At 42.9% G+C, this 23,193-nt stretch overlaps 1 protein-coding gene across 1 annotated transcript; it reads left to right on the top strand.

Annotated features, from left to right (window-relative positions):
- Window positions 1-6,597: 6,597 nt before the first annotated feature.
- CITED2 (Cbp/p300 interacting transactivator with Glu/Asp rich carboxy-terminal domain 2) lies at window positions 6,598-9,046 on the top strand. The gene is made up of 2 exons (XM_077895130.1): window positions 6,598-6,853; window positions 7,333-9,046. Exon 2 carries the CDS (start codon window positions 7,341-7,343, stop codon window positions 8,148-8,150), a length of 810 nt encoding a protein of 269 aa, XP_077751256.1. The 5' UTR covers window positions 6,598-6,853; window positions 7,333-7,340; the 3' UTR covers window positions 8,151-9,046.
- Window positions 9,047-23,193: the final 14,147 nt, after the last annotated feature.

Below are 23,193 nucleotides of genomic sequence, written 5' to 3'. Positions count from 1 at the left end.
GGCCCTTTGAAGTATTTCCTATTGAATATAATTCTGTTTTTAATGGAGCATTTCCCTAATTAGTTAAGGTCACTGAAGTTCTCTTCTGCCTTCCAGCAGACTTCACCCAATTTCATAACCAATGTGAATGTTGCCTAGTTTATTGTTGGAGCTGTAGACTAATCAAATGTCAATTATCTAAAAAGAATCTACATGCGATATGTGTTATGGGATGAATTGCATCCCATGAAATTCATATGTTGAAGCCTTTTCCCCCAGTATCTCAGAATGTAACTATATTTGGATATATGGTCTTCAAAGAACTGACTGAAGTACAACTGGGCCATTTGCGTAGGTCCTAATCAAAGAGACAGCTGGGGCTTCAGCACAGAGATAAGTGGAGGAATGACCACGTATAGAGCAGCAAGAAGGTGATCATCTCCAAGCCGAGGAGAGAGGCCTCACATGAAAGCAAATCTACTGACACCTTGATCTTAAACTTCCAGCCTATAGAACTCCAGAACTGTGAGCAAATAAATGTCTGTTGGTGAAACCACCCAGTATGTGTGGTGGTGTGTTACAGCATCTCAAGCAGACTAATACAAGCTATTCTATGCATGACATTGTACAGCTCCTTGGGGCTCACCAAGGAAGTTCTGCCATTACAGAGAAGGCTACAGGAGGGCAAAAACACACATGACTCAAGCCAGAACAAGTTCTAAGGGAAGATCTGAGCAAAGTGCCCTGAAAGCAACAAGGAAGCCAGAATTTTTTCCATTGGGGGATTGAGGCTGGAAACAGGAGACATCACCTGAGCAGAATCTCCTTCAAAGATCAGGAAAATTCCAATAATGGGAGGCAAGGCAAGAGGATGGCAATTGGGGAAGGGGACAGAATTTTACGAGTATAAGCTACACTCATGCTACACCTGAGGATAAGGTCGGTGGTTTGTAAACCTGTCTAAACATCACAACTAACTTTTCAAAAAAGAAGCTTTTCAAAAAATATAGATCGTCAGGCCCCACTCCTAATGTGCTGAATCAGGAGTTCTAGAGAGAATGTCCTAGAATCTTTATTTTAAACAACTTCTCAGGTAAGTTGTATCAACTTCATCAAGTTTAAAGATCTCTTTTTATTTTTTTTAAATTTTTAAAAAGATTTCATCTATTTATTTGACACAGAGAGCAAGCAAGCACAAGCGGGGGAGTGGCATGGAGAGGGAGAAGCAGTTTCCCCACGGAAGCAGGGAGCCCAATGCAAGGCTCAATCCCAGGACCCTGGGATCATGACCTGAGCTGAAGGCAGACATTTAACTGATTGAGCCACTCAGGGGCCTCTAAGGATCCCTTTTAATCAAAACATCTGAGTGCCTGCTCCCTCTCCCCCGGTAACTAGTATATTTCTTCTATTGAGTGAGAAAATACATAAAGACAGAAAAAACCTATTATGAATTTAGTGATGACTTCAAGTGAATTTGTATTTTATTACATAGAACCATATCTACAGGTTTAAAACTGATATATCATTTTTACTGAAGCACATGCATGTAAGACATTATTTATTCAACTTGCAGAAATACAAGGTTGCATATAGGGCTTCCAAATCCTTATTAACCAGGAGTCCTCACCCTGACGCTAAAGTCCATCCATAGTCTGGATCAAGAACTATGGATCCAGTGACAGGTCCTAACCCAAATTATGCGACAGACCAATAAAATATTGGATTTTCTACCACAGACACTGCAAATGAGGGAGAACAGAAGTGGAAGAGGGAAAAGGCAGAAATAGGGACTGTCACCACACCTCATGCTCAGATAGATGACCCTGCCTTATTACGGTGTTCACACGGATGGTGGAATAAGATGACAGTAGCATTTTTCTCACCAGCTAAGATCTGGGGGAGGGGAGGGGAGATTATAAATAATAAATAAGTGTAATAAAAAAGATATGTCTGTTTCTCTCCCCTTTTCCCTAATTGCTCTGAGAAGGTGGTCATTTATGTAAAGTACAAAATCTAGTACTAGACTCCACCTTCTCCCCCAGCCCCACCCCCACTCCACCAGCACCATGTATAAACTCTTCCACAGAGGTCTTGGAGCTGGGTCCTTTAGTCACTTAGACTTTCCTCGACTCAAGGTTTCCTAAAGCCCAAAGCTTACCTCACAAAAGCTCTGCTTCGATCCAAAATTCACACCAATAGGGGCCTACTTCCATACCTCAATAGTCAGTGACCCCCAGATGAGCTGTCTTCCCAAAGAGATCACAGTGTTGCTCAAGTGCATGATAGGCCACAGGCAGACAGTGGTACCCTGCTGGTACCCTGCTGTTCTTTCCACTAGATTCTTCTCCCTTCAGCCTTGAGAGTAACCTTCACCAGAAAATCTTCTCTGACATTCCCCCTCATAAATCCTTAATTTAGGGGGCACCTGGGTGACTCAGTGGTTGAGCACCTGCCTTTGGCTCAGGTCATCACGACCTGAGTATGGAATCCCGTATTGGGCTCCCTACAGGGAGCCTACTTCTCCCTCTGCCTGTGTCTGCCTCTCTCTGTCTCTCATGAATAAATAAATAGAATCTTAAAAATAAAATCCTTCATTGGGACCCCTGGGTGGCTCAGCAGTTGGGTGGCTGCCTTCGGCTCAGGTTGTGATCTCAGGATCTGGGATTGAGTCCTTCACTGGGCTCCTTCAGAGGAGCCTGCTTCTTCCTCTGCCTGGGTCTCTGCCTCTCTCTCTCTCTCTCTCTTTCTGTGTGTGTCTCTCATGAATAAATAAATCTTAAAAAAAAATCCTTCATTTAGTTTTCCTCAATATCTCTGATATATTTCCTTCCTTCCTTCCTTCCTTCCTTCCTTCCTTCCTTCCTTCCTTCATCTATTTAGGAAAAGACTAATCATGCTAGGACTTATTTTAGACACTGAATGAACAAACAGGCAAGGTCTTCACTCTTCTGGGGCTGCCGTTTTAGGAGGGGGAGAGACAGCAAAAAATTCAATATGCAGTACACCATGTGGGGACAAATGCTAAAAGGAAAAATGGAACAGTGTAAGAAAGCAAACGGGGATATTGCTATTTGGGTAGGACAGTCAAAAAGACCTCACTGAGGTAGCGACTGAACAGAAACATGAAGGAATGAATGTAGGTTGGCAGGATATCTGGGAAGAGAGTTCCAGGAAACATCTTTTTTTTTCCCCCCCACAGTGGCAGGGGTCTTGTGTTATTCAACTCCTCCTCTACTGTTACAGGTTGAATTGGGTCACTCCAAAAAAAAAGATATGCTGGAATCCTAACCCCGAGTACCTCTGAGTGTGACCTTATTTAGAGATAGGGTCTAAGTAGAAGTAATCGAGTTAAAGAGAGGTCACCAGGCTAGGCCCTAATCCAATATAACTGCTGTCCTTATAAAAAGGGAAATTTTATACAGAGATAGGCACATAGGAAAACACCAGGTGGAGATAAAGGCAGAGACGGGGTGACGCAGGTACAAGCAAAGGAACACCAAAGATGGCCAGCGAATGACCAACTCTGGGAGACAGAAATGGAGTAGATTCTCCCTCAGAATCTACTCATAGGCCTCAGAACCACATAGCCCTCAGAACCAGCCCTACCCACACCTTGAAATCAGAATTCTAGCCTCCAGAACTGTGACAATAAATTCCTGTTCTTTAAGCCTCAGTGGTGTATACGAAGTTCGTAGCTGTCTATTGCTGTGAAGGTCACACGTAGACCACTGCCTTGCCTCGTTCAGAAGGGGTTTATCTTTACATGGGGCTCTGGGTACTCCTAGATGACTATAACCACCCCTTAACCGGATACCTTGCTTCCAGGCTTACTTTCCAATCCATTCTACACAGTTCTGTTCTGATCTCTCTAAAATGAAAATGTGATCATCTCTCTGGTTCACAAACCTTCACCTGCTTCTCTTTGTAGGATACAATCCAAGTTTCTCACCTCGGGAACCAAAGACAACATGGTCCGGCCGGATTTGCCTCTCCAACCTTGCTTCTCTTATCTCTGCCCCCTGCTCTGGTGGCCTAACTTGGACTGGGGCCTCAGTTTAGTTACCACCTACACAAGGAAGCCTTCTGAAGGCCCCTAAGGCAGGTTAGATTGTCCCTCCTGTGTATTTTCAGAAGTCTGTGTGTGGAATGCTGTTGTTGCATTCATTACAGTGGCCCAAGGCCTGTTTGTCCATCTCCTCTTTTTGAACATGAGTTCCTTTATTGGTTGTTTCTCTGGGCACTAGGAAAGTGCCTGGCTCTTGGGAAACATTCACTGGACAGATGAATAAATGAACAGAACATGCCGTGTTTTAACCAGCTGGTCCCAGAACTAAATTTTTTTTTTTTCCCTTTAAGGAGGTGGGGGACGGGGAGGTGACCTTTCCAGAGATTTCTCAATAGCATGTGGAACCAGTGGAGTTGGATGGAACTGCACCTTTCCTTAATGGTTGCAAGAAAAATTTAGATTAGACACTCAAGAGCTGGTCCTTGTGTCGCAAGACACTGCAGTAGAAGGAAGGGAAGTAAACAATCCCTCCGAGTCTAAGGTTGACCAGTATTTTGGAGCTTATTTTTTGATAGGCAGTGGCACTTTGAAGTTTATTCCCAGGCTCTGATTCTGTAACTTCAAGTCCCTGACCTACAGGTAAAAGTGGTGGGTGGACAGGAGAGGAGGGGATTACTGCAACCAACAATGCAATGTGTCCTGTGCACGAGTCTCCAAAAAGTAAATATTTTTGAGGTTTAAAAATTACTGCACACACACACATAACAAAAGAAATAATTGCACCCACAGTTATAAATGCTGAAGAGCTGGGAAAAAGAAAGAGAGGAAGACATTAACAATGTTTAAATATAGATCTATTAAATAAAGTATATTTGCATATTAGGCATATATCTCTATATAATCTAACTAGAGGAAGACAGAGGGGCAAGAGGTTAACGTAATCAGGATTCGCTCTCTTTTGCAAAATTCCTGCAAGGGTAAATGTATCAGAATTTCCAAGCCTCAAAAAATAGGGCCTAAAAAAAGTCTTGTGAGCACGAAGGGAGAAAAGGAGGAGTGGAGGGCGGGGGACTGGCTCTTCGCAGCAGGAAGTCCTCAATGGCTATCGAGTTATGAAGAAACAACTCTGAACAGAAGTCCTTATTCGGAGCGCTAAACTCGCTTTTGCCACATAAAGAGCAATATAAAAGCTCGGAGCAGCGTCACCACGGTGTTGGGGAAACAGCTCGGCTTCCCCAAGTGAGAAAGCAGGAGAGCTCCGACCGGGTAGGAGCCCAGACCGGCGTAAGGGGTTTTATTTGCAAGTCAATGAGCCAAATGGACGCCCGGGCTACTTGTGCCGCGTCCTGGGAAGCAAGGTTACGATTATCGCCTATTGCCCCGCTGAACAATTTCCCTGAAAAGGGAAGAGTCCCAGCAGTGTGTGCGCGCGCGGTGCCATACGGGACGTGCAGCTACGTGCCCACCTCCAGAACGACTTTATTTACAAAGCGATTACCATGTTATCTATTTGTTTTCCTTTTCCAGCAACAGCAGCTTTACTCAGCCCTCGAATTTCTTAATTACAAACCCGTTCGCTTCTAAATCAAACCCCAAATCGTCAGGCAGAGCCCGGAGGGAGGCTGTGCAAGTTTGCACACACCCCCACCCCCCGGATCAAGGGCAACAGCAGAAGCAAGAAACTGTGTATGTGCAAAAAGGTGGATCTGGGGACGAGGATCGCTGAGTTTGTTTACAGAGCAGAGACGCCTCAGCTCGGATGCCAAAGCTACCAAGAGCTGCAAACGCAAACTTAGCAGAAGCACACGTACCCCGGGAGCGGCGAGCGGGCCCGAAAGCGCGGACCGGACTCCCCGGCGCGGGAGCCGAGGCGGCCGGGCCCGCGAACGCGCTCCGTCCACCTGCAGCCGCTGCCGCTCCCCGCCCCCAGCTCCTGTCCTTGAAAGGGGGGGGGGGGGGGGAAACGCGTTTACACGCAGAAATATCTAGATCAGGTTTACCTAGTGCCCCTGTAAAAGCACAAAGGCGCAGCCCGGGAAAGTGCGTTCGGGGAAGGGGCATTATGTGTCCGGGGATTTAAAACCCCACTCGGAAAAACACAGCCATTCTTTGCAACCCGGGAGCGTGTGTGTGTGTGCGTGTGTTTGGGGGGGGGGGCGGGTGTTGCAAAGCCGGGGAGGCAGAAGGGCACTGTGGAGGAATGGGGCGCTGAGCGAACCCCCTTTCCCCGTAGAAGGCGCCTGAGATCGCTAGGAGAGCCGAGCGGGAGAGCTGGGGGCGGGGGATCCGACCAGAGGGGAGCGGTGCGGTTGTCCTCGCTCCTCGCTCCTCGCAGGGCAGGCGCTGCGCCGGGGCTGGGGGGCGTCCAGGGGCACTTCCTCCCTGCCCCGGGCACAGCCGCGCGGGGCCCCCCGTGCGTGCGGCGGGAAGAAAGCACAGCCCCGCGGCAGCGAGGCGGCGCCCGGGCCCGCAGCCTCTGCGCACGTGCCTCCGGCCGCGGGGACGCGGCTCGCCCACCCGGTCCGGCGTGCCCGGGGCTCCGCAGTCCGCGTTTTGCCGCCGCCCGCCCGGGAGGCTCTCGCTCCGCCCTTCCTGAAACCCTTATATTAACTGTGGCCAAAGCCCTAAGAAACACAGCTCATTGTTGGCAGCTGCCGGGCGGCCTTACCGAGCTGTGAGGGCAGCGGAGGGGAAATCAAAGGGAACGGCTCCGATTCTGCCCCAGCGGCCGCTGCAGGACCTCGGTGCCGACGTCGCGACAGCGAGCGCCCTGCACACCGGGAAGGCCCCCTCTATGTGCTGCTGAGCCGGTCCTGGACCCGACGATCCCGCCCTCGGTCTTTGGAGCAGAAATCGCCAAGACGGAAGGTAAGCGCGGCGGGCGACGCTGGCTGGGGCGCCTGCCAGCCCCGTCCTCCGAGGGCTGGGTTTGCCCGGAGGAAGAGCGCGAGGCGGAGCTGGGGAATAACAACAGGATGTGCAACAACAGGATGAGGAGGGCTGATTTAATGCCTGAAGTTCGCGGCGGGGCTACGGGGCACTTCCTTTATGAGGCGACTTCGGGGAGCAGAGGGGGGTGTGGGCCCGGGTCCGCCCGCCCGAGCGCCGGGGAAGGGGCTGTTTGTTCGGCGCCCGGCCCTGGGGTGGGTGGCAGGTCCCCCGCCGTGGCGGGCCCGGCCCGGCTGCACAGGCTCCCGGCCGGATCCCGGGGAGAGCGAGTGGCGAGGGGTTGCGCAGCCGACGTGCGTGCGGGCAGCCTGGGGGGCAGAGGCGAGGAAGAGCGGGGTGCGCCGTGGTGGGCGGCACGTGTGGCGCGGGTGCTAACCGCCTGCCCTTTTCGCTTCCAGGACTGGAAATGGCAGACCATATGATGGCCATGAACCACGGGCGCTTCCCCGACGGCACCAACGGGCTGCACCACCACCCTGCCCATCGCATGGGCATGGGGCAGTTCCCGAGCCCCCATCACCACCAGCAGCAGCAGCCGCAGCACGCCTTCAACGCCCTGATGGGCGAGCACATACACTACGGCGCGGGCAGCATGAACGCCACGAGCGGCATCAGGCACGCGATGGGGCCGGGGACTGTGAACGGAGGGCACCCCCCGAGCGCGCTGGCCCCCGCGGCCAGGTTTAACAACTCCCAGTTCATGGGCCCCCCGGTGGCCAGCCAGGGAGGCTCCCTGCCGGCCAGCATGCAGCTGCAGAAGCTCAACAACCAGTATTTCAACCATCACCCCTACCCCCACAACCACTACATGCCGGATTTGCACCCTGCTGCGGGCCACCAGATGAACGGGACCAACCAGCACTTCCGAGATTGCAACCCCAAGCACAGCGGCGGCAGCAGCACCCCCGGCGGCTCGGGCGGCGGCAGCACCCCGGGCGGCTCCGGCGGCACCTCGGGCGGCGGCGCGGGCAGCGGCAACGGCGGCGGCGGCAGCGGCGGCAACATGCCCGCCTCCGTGGCCCACGTCCCTGCTGCAATGCTGCCGCCCAATGTCATAGACACTGATTTCATCGACGAGGAAGTGCTTATGTCCTTAGTGATAGAAATGGGTTTGGACCGCATCAAGGAGCTGCCCGAACTCTGGCTGGGGCAGAACGAGTTTGATTTCATGACGGACTTCGTGTGCAAACAGCAGCCCAGCAGAGTAAGCTGTTGACTTGCTCGAATCCACCCCGGCCAGAAGAAATCAAACACCCCCGCCCCCACCCCCAACTTCGGTGTGAATTAAAAAAAACATTCCCTTAGACACAGTATCTCGCTTTTCAGATCTTGAAAGGTTTGAGAACTTGGAGACAAAGTAAAACTATAAACTTGTACAAATTGGTTTAAAAGAAATTTGCTGCCACTCTTTTTTTTTTTTTTTTTTTTTTCTGTTTTCGTTTCGTTTTTGTAGCCTTGACATTCACCTCCCTTATGTAGTTGAAATAATCTAGCTAACTTGGTCTTTTTTGTTGTTTGTGTTTACTCCTTATTTCCTCACTTTCTCCAGTGCTCAACTGTTAGATATTAATCTTGGCAAACTGCTTAATCTTGTGGATTTTGTAGATGGTTTCAAATGACTGAACTGCATTCAGATTTACGAGTGAGAGGAAAAATTGCATTAGTTGGTTGCATGAACTTTGAAGGGCAGATATTACTGCACAAACTCTGCCATCTCGCTTCATTTTTTTTAACTATGCATTTGAGTACAGACTAATTTTTTTAATATGCTAAACTGGAAGATTAAACAGATGTGGGCCAAACCGTTCTGGATCAGGAAAAGTCATACTGTTCACTTTCAAGTTGGCTGTCCCCCCTCCCCCATATGTACAGACAATAATAGGGTGTGGAATGTCGTCAGTGGCAAACATTTCACAGATTTTTATTTTGTTTCTGTCTTCAACATTTTTGACACTGTGCTAATAGTTATATTCAGTACATGAAAAGATACTACTGTGTTGAAAGCTTTTTAGGAAATTTTGACAGTATTTTTGTACAAAACATTTTTTTGAAAAAATACTTGTTAATTTATTCTATTTTAATTTGCCAATGTCAATAAAAAGTTAAGAAATACTCGTTTTCTAGAAGTCATTTGGGGGGTGGTTGTTCCTTTTGGTGGCTTTTTTTTTTTCTTTTCCTCCTCTTTAAGTTGAACACTTTATTGATGAGAGTAAGCATTCCAAAGGATAAATTACAGGACACTAAAACAGGTCATGATGAGCTTAAGTGGAGAGCAGGATTTAACATAATTGGCATAATGCTTCATTGTTATCATTGTAACATGCCTCTTGGTGTGGTTTAATCAGAAGCTGCAAAGTTGTCAAAGAGCATTTTTTTTTTCTTAATTGCCATCATATTCGAGTGTACTCCAGAGTTAGAAAGGTCTGTAACACCAAATATATTTTTTTCACAGTCTGGGAGGGGGAAAACCAAGTGTTTCTGGTTATACCTGATTCAACTACACAAATGAAGGGAGACCGGGAATAATATACTGGGAGATTGATGAGGATGGCATTGGACATAAATCTACCTTTATCTCTAGTGACGAATTTTATTTCTCAGCAAAAGTCCTAAGGAGAGGCACACATTTTCTAGCTTAATCTCTGAAATAGCTTCTGACTGGTTTATAGTCCTAAGAGGAAGAGGGGGCCAGAATTCCACCTTGAGGCTTTCTATTTTGTTCTATAATATTTAAAATTTACACAGGGAGGTTGATTCAAAGGTCAAATTACAGTCTTCACAAGATGTTCCCTCTCAAGCATGCCCTATTTTCCAGAATTCCTGAGCCTTTTCTGTTACAGGAAAGGGGTGCAAAGGACATAGGGATAAGATTGTTTTAATTTTACCTAAACGTGTTATCAAGAAGACATAATTATGGCTAAGTAGGTGTCGAGTTTTGCCTTATATAATCAAGTAAAAGAAAAAGTATTGTTAACATCTCAAGTTATCCCAGTTTGAAGATGGAGTTTTGTTTTCCCTTTCATGTTTTCCTTAGCTTAGCTTGTAGGAGCAATACATCTACATTCAAGAAAAAAATTCAGTCTTTTATATTTGACCCACTGGAGAAGTAAAGAAATAGAGTTTGAGGGAAATCACACTAATACTTTAAAAGAGCATTTCATTTAGACTCTTAGATTCTAATCTTAAATCCCATATTTCATAATAAAAAAATCAGAGAAGGAAACACAGAAGTGTTAAATTACAGTGAGTCTGGCGTAAAGGCTGATTTCAGTATAATTCAGATCACCTACACTATGATTCTATTTCCAAGGCAAGCCATTAAAATTAAGATGCACACTCCACTGGGCTTTTTATACCTCTATAATTGACACTTTCTTATTCAAAATTATGTTCTAAATAAATAATTTCTCTGAAAACAAAATCATTTCAAACTCTTCACCCCATTTTTAAAAACCCATCCAGATTTCCCACATTAATAGTTCAAGCTGAAGTTTTCTTCAGCTAAAATATGTCAATACTAAATCTGCAATCAGCAGTAAATCTTTCTGGCTAAGCATTTTCACAGTAAGTTTTTCTTTCCTTCCCCCCCACCCCCTCCCGGCCCCAGAGGCTCAAGTGAAAAAATATGTTTGCATACATATTAATACAGCAATTCTTGTTCTTTTTCACTTGTGCCAGGAAAAAAAGGAAAGCTTTTGGAGGCATTGTTTTTTTTGTTGTTGTTGTTTTGTTTTTGTTTTTGTTTTTTGCATAAAGAAAGACGCAGAAGAATAGTCTTGCCACCACCCTTCACCATTTATTCTGCCAGGAAATAAGCCACAACACCTGCTCTGTCACTAAATTCCTCCTGCTGCTCTAACACCGGAACACGTATGTGGAGATGCAGAGCCCAAGGAACTATTATTAGATCCTGAGCCCATCTCTACCAGAACAGAGGACTCAAACAGAGGAGCTGGTTTAAAAGCACGATTTCTCCTCAGTGCAAATACAAGCCTCCCCCACCCCACATTCATTTGAATGATCTATTTCATTAAAACTCTCTCTTGATCAACAATTGAGCAGATTCTATGTGATATCTGCAGGTCTCTTAAGCAGAGGAAAATAACTCCTTGTTTGAACAACCTGATTAATGAAACCTGTACAGTGACCTAGATCACCGGGCTACTGGCGGACATTTGCAAAACCTTTTGTGGTCTTGCTTCCTACTAAGTTGCTTATAGCATATGGGGAAATTTGACCTCTGTACCTTGGCTGTTTTTCAAAAAGTTCTAATATGGTACAAGAGAGCTTCTGTTCTTTAAGCTTTGCACACAAATAGACACTCCACGCTTGATTTTTCGAGATGAGATCAATGATAAGCAAGAACATCATAGAACATGTCAGAAAAATAACACATTGATAAAAACTTGTCCCTCTGCCTTGTGGCTGCTAAAATCCTGGGGCCGGGTTTTTGCTGGAGCTGATAAAGCCGTTACAACTATGGATGCGTCTTTGAAGGACAGTTACCTAATCACCACTGTTTATGGGGTGCTAGGCTAGAGCACTAGTACCAGAAGGCTGACATCTATTGTGAAGTTTATGGTCTCCATGACTTTTACTACTGTAAATGCCTGGGATAGCTATAAATTGATGTCAACATTAAAGGCCAGATCCTTTAGAGCAAAATATTAATCCACTAATCTATTATGGGTGGCCGGCTTTGTAATATAAACTTTGTAGTCCCAGACTATTAGGTGTTTTCGCCCCCTTGTGGAATTTATTTAGAAGGTCAAAGGAAAACCATTTGCTCAAGAGGGGTTTTTTGTTGCTCTATTTGTTTGTTTACCATTTCTGAATGCTTCATTTTCTTTCTTGAAGCAAACAGCACATATCTGAGCAACAAATTTTTTTAGCAAAGAAGAATCCTAAGTAAACTCCCTTTATGAAAATAAGAGGCTTTTACTTAACTTACAAGGAAATGTACATAATTGAGATTTGCCTCACATTTCAAAATATGCACTGGTTAAGGAATTTTCTTTAATAAAAGTATAGTGAGCAGTGCTTTAGCCTGTCAGCTGAAGCTGATACTCTGCACCCTCACAACAGAACTGTTGATTTGGGACAAGTGCAAATAATAATGGGTCTGATGGTAAGGGTTTGGAAAGGTGGAGAGCCATATCTAGGAATGCAGAATGCAGTTATCTGTGTTGGAATGTGACCAAGCCACAGGCTCTAATCTTGTGAAAGGGCCACAGGATGTTTAATGAGAATGAGTGTTGCTGTCTAATTGATTCAGTAAAATTTACTTTAAAATAAGCTTGGCAGATAACATTGTCTCCAAAAAATAAATAAATTTAGAATTCAAGGAATTTAGGACCCAAGCCATTGGCAATTTTCTCCTCTCCAACCGTATTGTTTTGTTAGCACAAAAGAGGTATTACACAGCTTCAGAGATGGTATTTATCATTTTGGTACTGTACCACTATCATCAGAATCAGAGCTCCCAGGCAGGTTGAAGCAAGAGAACAATAGGTAGCACACCAAGTGACTTAGCCAATGAACCCCTATTATCATGTGTTCTGTTTGTCTTTTCCCCCCAGAATAGAAGAAACAATGGCAATGTCAGAATTTTAATTGCCATGGACTGGCTTAAATTACTTGACCTATTTTTACCCAGCTAGGAGAGAAATGATTCTGTTTTGTCTGGTAGCCAAACTTATAATTTAAATTGGAAAAAGAAATATAAGGATATTTCTCTATCAAATACTTGTACTGTTCATAAATAGTTGTAGTTTGCTGTATAGTAAATAAGATTCACATATATTTTTGAAAGATTGTAAGGCATCTGAAATAAAGACATTTTCCCCCCTCGTTGGAGAACTTAAATTCACGAGGAATGCTAAATAATGAACTGAAAATATTCTAAGAGTTGCTGGTGTGATTTTCCAGAGTATTTTGCTATGGGGGAACATAATAAAAGAAAAGCTAAGAGTAATCGGGGTTGCTACTGAGTTGGAACTGAATCCACGTTGGTCCTTGGGAAAAGAGCATCAACCAACACCTTCCATGCGATCTAGGAAGAGATGATGGTTTCCTTAGTGCCTGGATCCTTATCAGCTACTTCTTTCCCCCACATGAGCATTAACCGATGTCAGAGACAGCCCCAGGAGCCGGTGGGTGGTGCTTTTTGAGAATTCTGCTTGGTTAAACCGAGACACACAGAGTGAACTAAAGCAGACACAAGGCAAACGATGAGTAGTATTATGGCTTTATATGTTGTTGGTTTTCATTAGGCTGAACTAATCTGAAAGATTAGTGAGGCAGGGAACAACGTGGGTGAGAACAGTGGTTCACAGGATTCCTGGAACTTTCCCGCGGTCTCACCAATGTGCACATTTTAGGCTGCTGAACAAAGCCGACAAGGGATTCTGACTCCAAAGGAGCCTGTGGCAAGGGTAGGTTAGTGCGGTAAGCCTTGCAGGAGATATGCAAAGAGGCGAGTGGCTTTTGAAAAGTTAATAGTGCTAGAGAATCCTGCTGGTCTATTCTAGAAAGCTGGGGGGGTGGGGGGAGCAAGAATTAGGCTTGAGTAAAAGTCAAACGGGCACAATACCAGAAAAAAAGTTGTCAGAGGTCAGCCAACCCTAGGGTGTGATATTATTTTATGAACACTTGTAGGGGACAGGATGCTAGAGTAGAGGAAATGTGATCAGGGCTATTGCAGCCTTTTCTTTTTGTGTCTCCCTAGGGACTGATAGAAAATTCAGCCTTGTAGGTTCTTTAACTAGCTGGATCACAGAACTTTAAAATTTCTGGTAACCCACCCTTTTTTGTTGTTGTTCTCCCTTTGCTTCATGACAATATCTTCATGCGGGCAAACACATAGCACTTAAGTTGTACATAATAATCTTTAGGTCACCTTGTAAACATTGCCCCGTTACATTGATTTTGAATAACTATTGAAAGGAAGATCCTGGATGCAAAATGATGGCTAGTTCCATATTTCTTCTCTTTACCATATGTATTTAGCAAATATATGGACAATGGAGCCGGTAGGTCAAAAATGATTGAACTGCTATGCCCCTAATATGAACCTAAAATAAATATCCAAATGTTTCTTAGATCCCTGTCTGCCACCATGCTTTAAGGCAAAGATTCTCAGCTAGGTGGGGCCACCCCTCTAGGAGGCAGATCAGAATGGGGGAGAAGGTATAGGGAGTAACTTGAAAAAACAGATCCCACACTATTATGTATTTGGAAACATGTTTAAATACATATTATTTCAGTAGGACTTTAAAAAAAAAGATTTATTTATTTATTCATGAGAGACACAGCGAGAGAGATTCAGAGACATAGGCAGAGGGAGAAGCAGGCTTCATGGAGAAGCAGGCTCCATGCAGGCATCCCAAAGTGGGACTCATCCCAGATCCCAGGATCATGACCTGAGCTGAAGGCAGAAGCTCAACGGCTGAGCCACCCAGGTATCCCAGTAGGACTTTTTAAAAACTTTATCAACCGATGGGGCATAGACTAAAATGGTGAGAAACACTGTTTAGGCTACATGATTTTTACCAAATCGGAGAAATTCACCCTTCAGCGAGCACTACTTGACAAATCATTTTGTTAACTGAGTTCCCATGACTGAGCTGACTTTGCTGAACATCTACTATGTGATAGGCAAGGTGGTAGGCACTTTATATGCAGAGTTTTATTTAATTCTCACAATATTCCTGCAAGGTTCACGTCACTATTCCAATATTAGGTAAGGAAACTGTTTTTTACAGAGGAAGTAAATTACTCAAGGCCAATACAGCTGGTAGTCCAGAGTGGTTTTCCAGATCTTGCTTTTGGTACATAACACTACCGTTGTAAACCAAATTCCTCTTATTCTTGGATGTCACAACTGGAAGCTCATCAGTCAATTTAATAACGTGCTTCAGGGGGAGAAATAAAAGCACTACATTAGAAATACACAAATGATGAAGTATACTAACATAACTGAGACCTGGAAATACACGTAGTTACATACTATTTCTTTTTGGGATTCACAACATTTGGGTCTGTATTTTTCACATCCAGTCTAAAGATTCTTCTAAATTAACTTTGGCCCTGACAGTGTAAGGGTAGCTTAGATGGTGAGTCTGCCCCATTCCTTCTAAACAGCGTCACCACGTTCACACCTCCAGCCAAATGAAATAGTACCAGCGATTTAAAGTTTGATTTTGTTTTTTTATTTCTTGATTGAATTACACATTGCGAATTAAAAGTTTCTTTTGCAAATTAAGGCAACACCTTAGCCTTGCCAATTCCATAACCTACTAAATGAGAACGTCAATGGCTAAATTCTTCCACGTAAACAGAACCACCTCACGACTTGACACACTGCCTGGAAGCAACTATGATTTAACATTGTAAGAGTTAGGGTGATTTCAGAATATTAGCATGCAAAAAATAGACACATCTCAAAATAAAGAAAATATAGTATTTAGTTCTTTTACAGTTACATAAGCTTCCTCAATCTATCTAAACTTTCTTGATGTAGGTATAAGCCCACTTCCTTTGCTTTGGTCTTCTTTGGGAACAGAAAACTTTTCCATTAATAATTATAATAGAAAGAATAGTACAACAGGAGTAAAAACCATGGGTTGTAGTCTTAGTCTTCAATTAAATAGCTGGGTAATTTAATCACTGTTGGCTCAAGTTTCTCCATCAGTAAAATGAAGATATATGTTTAAATAATATATCCTGTATTCAGATTCTCATGAAGGAAACATAAACCAATTCCTATCATTTTCTTCCTCTGGAAAACTGCAATATAATGTCATAAAACCCCTTCAAAATCTTTGCATCATTCCTTGCCATTCTTTTTCCAAGATAAATGTGAGTCTGAGGATGTGCCACAGGTGTATTGCCAGTCAAGTCAACTCTTCAATGGTTGGAATCATCTCTATACATGTCTCCCTTCACTGCCATAAGAAACACTAGAGTTGGCTACTGGGATTTCTCAAACTGTAAGCAAATGCCAAAAAAATTACCACTTGCAAAGACACAGGTGACTATGTAACATTCTTGGCTGATGCAGTGGTTGAAGTATATATATTATGTTCTGAAAACAATTTGATCAATTCTTCATTTAGGTTCTGCTCCATTTTCTTACAGGTTAATTTCATTTTTGCAACCTCATAAATCTCAGATGCAGAATAAATATTTGGGCTCTCTTTCCTTCAAACAACTCTTCCTGGACCACCATCATCATCACTACCATTGTTATTTCTTTTCTGGAAAAGACAATCCTTTATATAAAGTTAAAGTACAGGAACCTAGCAGGTGCTAAACACCGTAAGTTCATACTTCAGAGTTATCAAGCGGGTAAGGCAAAAAACTGAGCCACTGTGCCCTTTCATTTCCTTTTCCCCACCTTCCCAACACACCATCTCTTTCTGCTTTATACCACCGCATTCCTCCCGTTTGGAGAATAAATTATTTAGCTCGATGACAAACAGAGTCATTGAAAATAGTTATACAGAGGAAACTGCACTATAATACAGAACTCCCCAAGAAACAATTATTGACTATGTAAAGGTGAAGTAGCTGAAGAACCATGTTAAAATATTACAATAAAACATTCGTTCTTTTCACAGCTTGGCCACTAGGTGTAGCTGATGATCCATAAGTTTATATTTACACTTCAGTCACCCAGCCAGACCAGATTGTCCCAAGTTTAAAGAACTTGCCTCCTGACCTGGTGTTTGTTTTACTTATTGAAATGTAAAATGTTCCATGTGACCTATTATAACTTTCAAAATTAAAGGTAAGCCAATGACATCTCAACATACTCTGCCTAGACACTATTGCTCACGACAGTTTGACAGAAATTGGAAATGGACAAATGGTATCTTTGAACAGCACTCCTCTCCAACCCCCCCCCCCCCCCACTTTATCCCCGTTCCCTTTCCAAAGTGCTCTCACCCAGCCTTTTGTTCACTCAGATACCAGTGGCTCAATTTTCTGTCCTACTGGGGATATTTATATCTTAGGAGAGAAACTCTGGAGAGAGTACAACATTTACACTGAAGGAGTGTTTTGAATGGGAGGTTTCTGTGCACCAATCTGAAAGATTGCTAGGTCTTTCTCTGCCTTTCTCTGCCTTTCTCTGCCCCTTAAATCATTCCCCTCTCTTGTTCCTCGTCTTATCTCTCAAGCCAGTGCTGTTCGATGTCTTCTATTAAGCCTTTTGCTCTTCCGTTAAGTATTGATGTTCACCAGACTTCTCATCTCACCCTCACTTACCAATTCCATAAATTCCTAAAGGTTCTGATATGATCAGAAAGGGTTCTAAAACTGAGGATTCCAATACCTGGATCTTTTTAGCTCCAACCTCCTTCCTACATCCTGCCTGCTACACGTGTGCGCACGCACACGTTCCCACCAGAGAGCCAGTAACGACCTCCAGTGTGAGTGAAGATAACCTCCACGTGCTTCCACTCTCCGGCATTGAGTAGCTCTTGGCTATTAAGTCTTTTCAGCAAAAGCCCCAAACATTAGACATCATAGAGCAGAAACCAACCATGCTCCTGGTACCCTTTCTGAATTCCTGTCCCACAGAATCCATGAGTATCATAAAATGGGAAGTTTGGGGTGATTTGATAAATAGCTATCAAAACTGAATAGTACTTATCACTATCTCTCAAAATATGTAATTTGCTTACTCAAATTATTTCTTGATTTCTGTCCTTACTTTAAATTATAAGTCCTATGAGGATTAAAAATTTTGCCTATGTTGTTCATTATACCCAGAAGAATACTGGTGTTTGGTAGGTGCTTAATGAATATTTGTTGAATAAACAAATGAGTCGATGAGTGAATGAATTCATTTCACCTTTATTGTATCATTCTCTGCTCCATCCCCCTTCTATTGTCTTAGTTCAGATCCTATGTCTTACTTAGACTGCAATAACTTCCTATCTGGTCTCACTACCCCGATTTTACCCCCTACCATCCAAGCTTCATGCTTCAGGAAGAGTTATTCTAAGATACAGATTTGATCCTACTACTCAGGCCCAACTAACACAGTTCATATACGCAGCCATGTTCATATTATAATGACCCTGTCTCCGAGTAACACCAATCATTGGACCATAGACTGGTAGCTGTCCAAAAAAAATTCTGGCCAGGAAATTCCAACCAAGACACAGAGAAACTATAGTCAGATCACAGTGGTGTTGAAACAAATCATCTTGAGGTGATTCCAGGATGTCCTTTGGGGGTCATACACTCATATTGAAGACCAGAGAGGGACACCTGGGTGGCTCAGTGGTTGAGCATCTGCCTTCGGCTCAGGGTACGACACTGGAATGCCTGGATGGAGTCCCACATTGGGCTCCCTGCGGGGAGCCTGCTTCTCCCTCTCCCTGTGTCTCTGCCTCTTCCTCTCTGTATCTCATGAATAAATACATAAAATCTAATTTAGAAGAAGAAGAAGAAGAAGAAGAAGAAGAAGAAGAAGAAGAAGAAGAAGAAGAAGAAGAAGAAGAAGAAGAAGAAGAAGAAGACCAGAGAAAATAACCTGTAGAAGTCCACAGGAGAGGACACTGGGTCAGAACAGAGCAATACTAAAAGACCATATAACCCCAAATACAGACGGAGAGAGAAAATACATCTGTCCCCAATGGATTTCTAACCCCCCAATTCAGTCCCCTTGACACTCACCTGTGCATTGTTCCTATGAGATATCCTCAGACTTCTTTATTTGTTCTAACTTGAGTGATTTAAAGAGGAACATCTATTTTATTACTCTGTGCTCTTGCATATGTTGCTCCTTCTGCCTGGGAGGCTCTCCTCACTTCATTCTCTCATTGAAGTGTCCTTCAAAATCCATTTCAAGTGTCTTCTCTCCAAAAGATCTTTTCATAGGACTCTCTACTTTGTGGCATCCCTATACCTTGTAGATACCCCTATTTATTTGTATTTATCACACAGTACTACAATTATTTCATAAGCTCCTCTTTTATGCTTTGCAATTGGAGTAGTCCACTTTATCTGGGGTTTCACTGTCCATGGTTTCAGTTACTTATAGTCAACATGGTCCAGAAGTAGATGATGATACATCAAAAAGTCAACAGGAGCCTAATCCTAAGTCACAATGTCTATGTCATGTCATTTACCTCACTACATCTCATCACATTGGCATTTATCATCTCACATCATCAAGAGAAGAAGGGTAGGTATAATATAGTAAGATATTTTGAGACAGAGACTACACTCACATAATTTTTATTACAGTATACTGTTATACTTGTTTTATTTTATTAGCAGTTATTGTTGCTAATCTCCTACTGTGCCTAATTTGTAAACTGAACTTTATCATATGTATGTATGAGTATATATATATAGGATCCTATACTATTCATAGTTTCAGGCATCTACTGGGGGTCTTGGAACATATTCCCCATAGATGGGGGAGACTGTATATATATTAAGAAATATGCAGCTATATGTAGCAAACAACCTGATTTTGTCTTAAACCATAAGGAGATATATTAGCCATCCTCAGTCAATAGAAGGAAAGGCTCTGAGGCTGGTTAATTCACTGATTCAACAATGTCTACAGGGACTTGGGTTCTTCTTTTTCTTTTTTTTCTTTTCAAGATTTTATTTATTCATTCATAAGAGACACAGAGAGAGGCAGAGACACAGGCAGAGATAGAAGCAGGCTCCCTGTGAGGAGCCCAATGTGGGACTCGATCCCAGGACCCCAGGATCACAATCAAAGGCAGATGCTCAACCACTAAGCCACCCAGATGCCCCGGTTCTTATCTTTCTATTGGGATATTCTCACTGTTGGCTTCACCTTGGACTAGTGACAGGTAATATTAGCAGAGCATTGAGACATATGGACCCAACAATCTCTAAAAGAAAATTTTTCATCTTTCTGTGGAAGAGGAAAACTTTTCACAGAAACATTCATTCTCTTGTGTATCATACCACATACCCCTTTCTGAACCAACCACTGGGATTGGATTTACCATGGGATGGGAGTAAGAGTTGACTGTAACTAATCACTTGGGGTGGAGTAGATAAATACTGGATCAGTAACTCTGACACTAGAAGAGTTAAAAGGTAAGCTGATTCTTTCTGAAATTGAAGGCAGAGATTTTTTACTGGAACTGAACAGGACTATTTTTCAAGTTGTATTTTCAAATAAGTCTTCTTCATATAATAAAGATGTATAGCCAAGTAAATGATATTATAAATCACTCAGAGTAAGTTTTTTTGATAAAGGTTCAAATGCCTTCTATTTGTTAATATAATCATTTTTAATATAAATGTAATCATATATAATATATTGTGAATATATTTGTTAATATAAATAAATAAATATCCTCTTAAAAATAAGATATAATCATTATGTCTTCATTTCTAGCCCTTAAAAATTCCCTTGTTAATATGACTAATAAACAATTTCTCTGAGCCAAGAAAACCATGTACACGTTGGCAGGTGATTAATCTCAGTGCAAAATGAGTGGAACCTAATATTTATGAACAATTTATTGATAGCTATGTATATGGTCTATTTCCATGAATAGATGCACTGGCCCATATGCCAAAGCCAAAAACAGAATAATATTAGTCTGGTAAGATTGAAACAGGGAATAAGAGAAATCTAATACGCAACAGCTTTTGTTCTATCCTCTCATTGCCTGCCCTACCTTTCCACAATATATCCTGGTCTGCATTCCAGTCATGGATTCCACTTGAGAATTCCCTTAATCTTACTTGGCCACAGTGACTGGTGAGAGCTACCCAGATTGACTCAACTGAACCCATCATCATACCTCATCTTCCTGGCTGCAGCTAATTTGTCCACAGATAACAATGGATCCAGTAAAAACCTTCCCAGGGAGTTTTTAACTTCACAAAAGAGAGATCAAGTTTTAATCCCCCTCTAGTGATGAAATTGAGCTTGGAAACTGCTGTGAGCCTCACTTCCAGCTCTGTGGAAGAAGCAATGTGAAGAGAGAAGCAGAGACAAAGAAGTGATCTGTTACCATATAAGTCCCTGACGCCTACTTGCAATTTTGCCTTTCCTGGAGTTTGGTTACATGAGACAATACAATTTCCTGTTTCTGAACTAATTTTAGTTGGGTTCGATTACATGAAACAAACTCACTCTGACTAATATATACTAACACAAGTTTCATCTTAATTTGGGTTGTTTTTTAAATGTTTCATAGAAATATGTGTTTGAGGGGGAACTTTTATTTTAGAACTATACTAGTGAGTGACTTAAAAATGTTATTTTTTTAATGAACATAAGGTATATAAAGTGCCAGCATTAAAATTCACTTTTTTCCCTCTCAGATGAAGCTTACAGCATCCTCTTCTACTAATATTAAAATTAGCAATGGGTGCCGTCCAGATTTCCCTCCAGGACTAAAGAACCTATTCCTTCAGTTGCCGAGAATGCTGCCAGAAGACAGCCTACAGCTGACAACTCTCTTTCAGAATGGTCTCATTACTTCGCCCAAGGTCACATCCCTTCCTCGAGGCAGCCTGCCTCCAATGACCGGTTAATGTTAGGTACAAAGGCCTGGCTCCCTCACTCCAACTCAGGGCAACCCTGAAAGGCCATCTTAGTATCAGAGCTTCCCATGGGGTGGGCTGAGAACTTCACTGGGGCTGCATTGTCTTTTCCTCACCCCCTCAGCTCCCTTCCCTTCTCTTCTCTTCCCTTCCCTTCCCTTCCCTTCCCTTCCCTTCCCTTCCACAGGCATTGACTTCCCACTCAACTCCCAGCATGCTAATCTCCATCTCAGAGGCCACCCCCTGAGAAACCCAATCTGCAACACAGTGCTTTTTAAAAATCATCAACCATAAAGATATTACATGGCCCTTTAAGAAAAACTCAGTAACTATTTAATGGCTCCTTATACTTTCCTAGCACTATCCTAAGCACTACAGAGGACAGAATAAAAGTATAAGGCACATCTCCTGCCCTTAAGAAATTCACAGTCTCATTGGACACATGCAACTTAAGCAATCATTTTCATACAACTCAGCAGTGTGCTCAGATGAGGAAAGCTAAAAGGAAGCCCAAATTGGCACACAGTAAATGGTTCATAAATATTCATTGGATGGATGGATGAATGGATTGGTGGATGGATAGATGGAAGAATGAATGGGAAGAGATATATGTGAGCTGGGATAGACCAGAAAATGTAGGTGAAGCCAGTTTATATTTGCCACTGCCACCCTTCTTCTATTTGTTAATGTCCTTTATCATCTCCTACTTTTCACATCAAAAAATAGAATAATCAACCCAAGTGAACACACAAAATCCTACTAGGAATTCTGCTTTGGTTTGGGAGGATTTGGGGAAGAAAGAGCCTGCCCTTTGCCCCTGTGCTAAAATCTAATCTCTAACATACTCTCTGGATGGCCAAAGTGAACCAAACATACTCCCACCTCACAACCAATCTGTCGAGAAAGAGAGCTAATAGTCAGTAATGATCATACCAACGTAATAATAATTTCTTACATCATGGTAGTGTTTTATGGACCTGATTCTTGCTTTATTTGATCCTCATATCATCCTGGGAGGTAGAAAGGATAAATATCATCGTATCCCCTTTCACAGATGGAGAAACCGAGGTCTAGAGTCCTACATATTAGAACAGAAATTAAAGTGAAGTCTTACTTCCATTGCAGTCCTATAAACGATTAGAATTTACAGAGACTATTCATGGGGTTCTGTCTCTGAAGACTACCAATTGAGGTTATTTTGTAATAATATAATTGATATTTTTAGTTCCAGTAGCACAATGAGTTTTGGAGTCAGTAAAGGTCAGTAAATCTTAACCAAGCAGAATTTGTATTATTGCATATAGTATTCAGAAGTGATGTAATTGAACATAAGCCTTGAATTAGAAAAACAGAAGTTTATTGAATTAATTGTACCCATATTTGGACAGATAAATATGTGTATTACATTCTAAGTGATAAATCTCTTTACCTTTTATCTGGGATCTTATTTATAATTGCACAACTCCCTAGGAGATAAAAGCTAGATTCTATCAGAAACCTATTTCCTTTTCCACTCAGTTGTATGGCATAACATCCTATCCTTAACTGAGATACACTCATTTTGGATGTCTACTTTGGCAGGTCCCTTGTGGGGTGGAGGTTGGGATGGGGGTAAAAATTAATGGGAAAAGAAATTAGGCTGCCAGCTCCTGCCATGCCCCTTCAACTCAAATCAGCTTGCTATTTCCTCTACATGT

The sequence above is a fragment of the Canis aureus genome, chromosome 1 (genome assembly GCF_053574225.1).
Source record: "Canis aureus isolate CA01 chromosome 1, VMU_Caureus_v.1.0, whole genome shotgun sequence".
NCBI lineage: Eukaryota > Metazoa > Chordata > Mammalia > Carnivora > Canidae > Canis > Canis aureus.
Note: the sequence above shows the minus strand (reverse complement) of the source record. Positions and strands in the feature narration are given on the sequence as shown.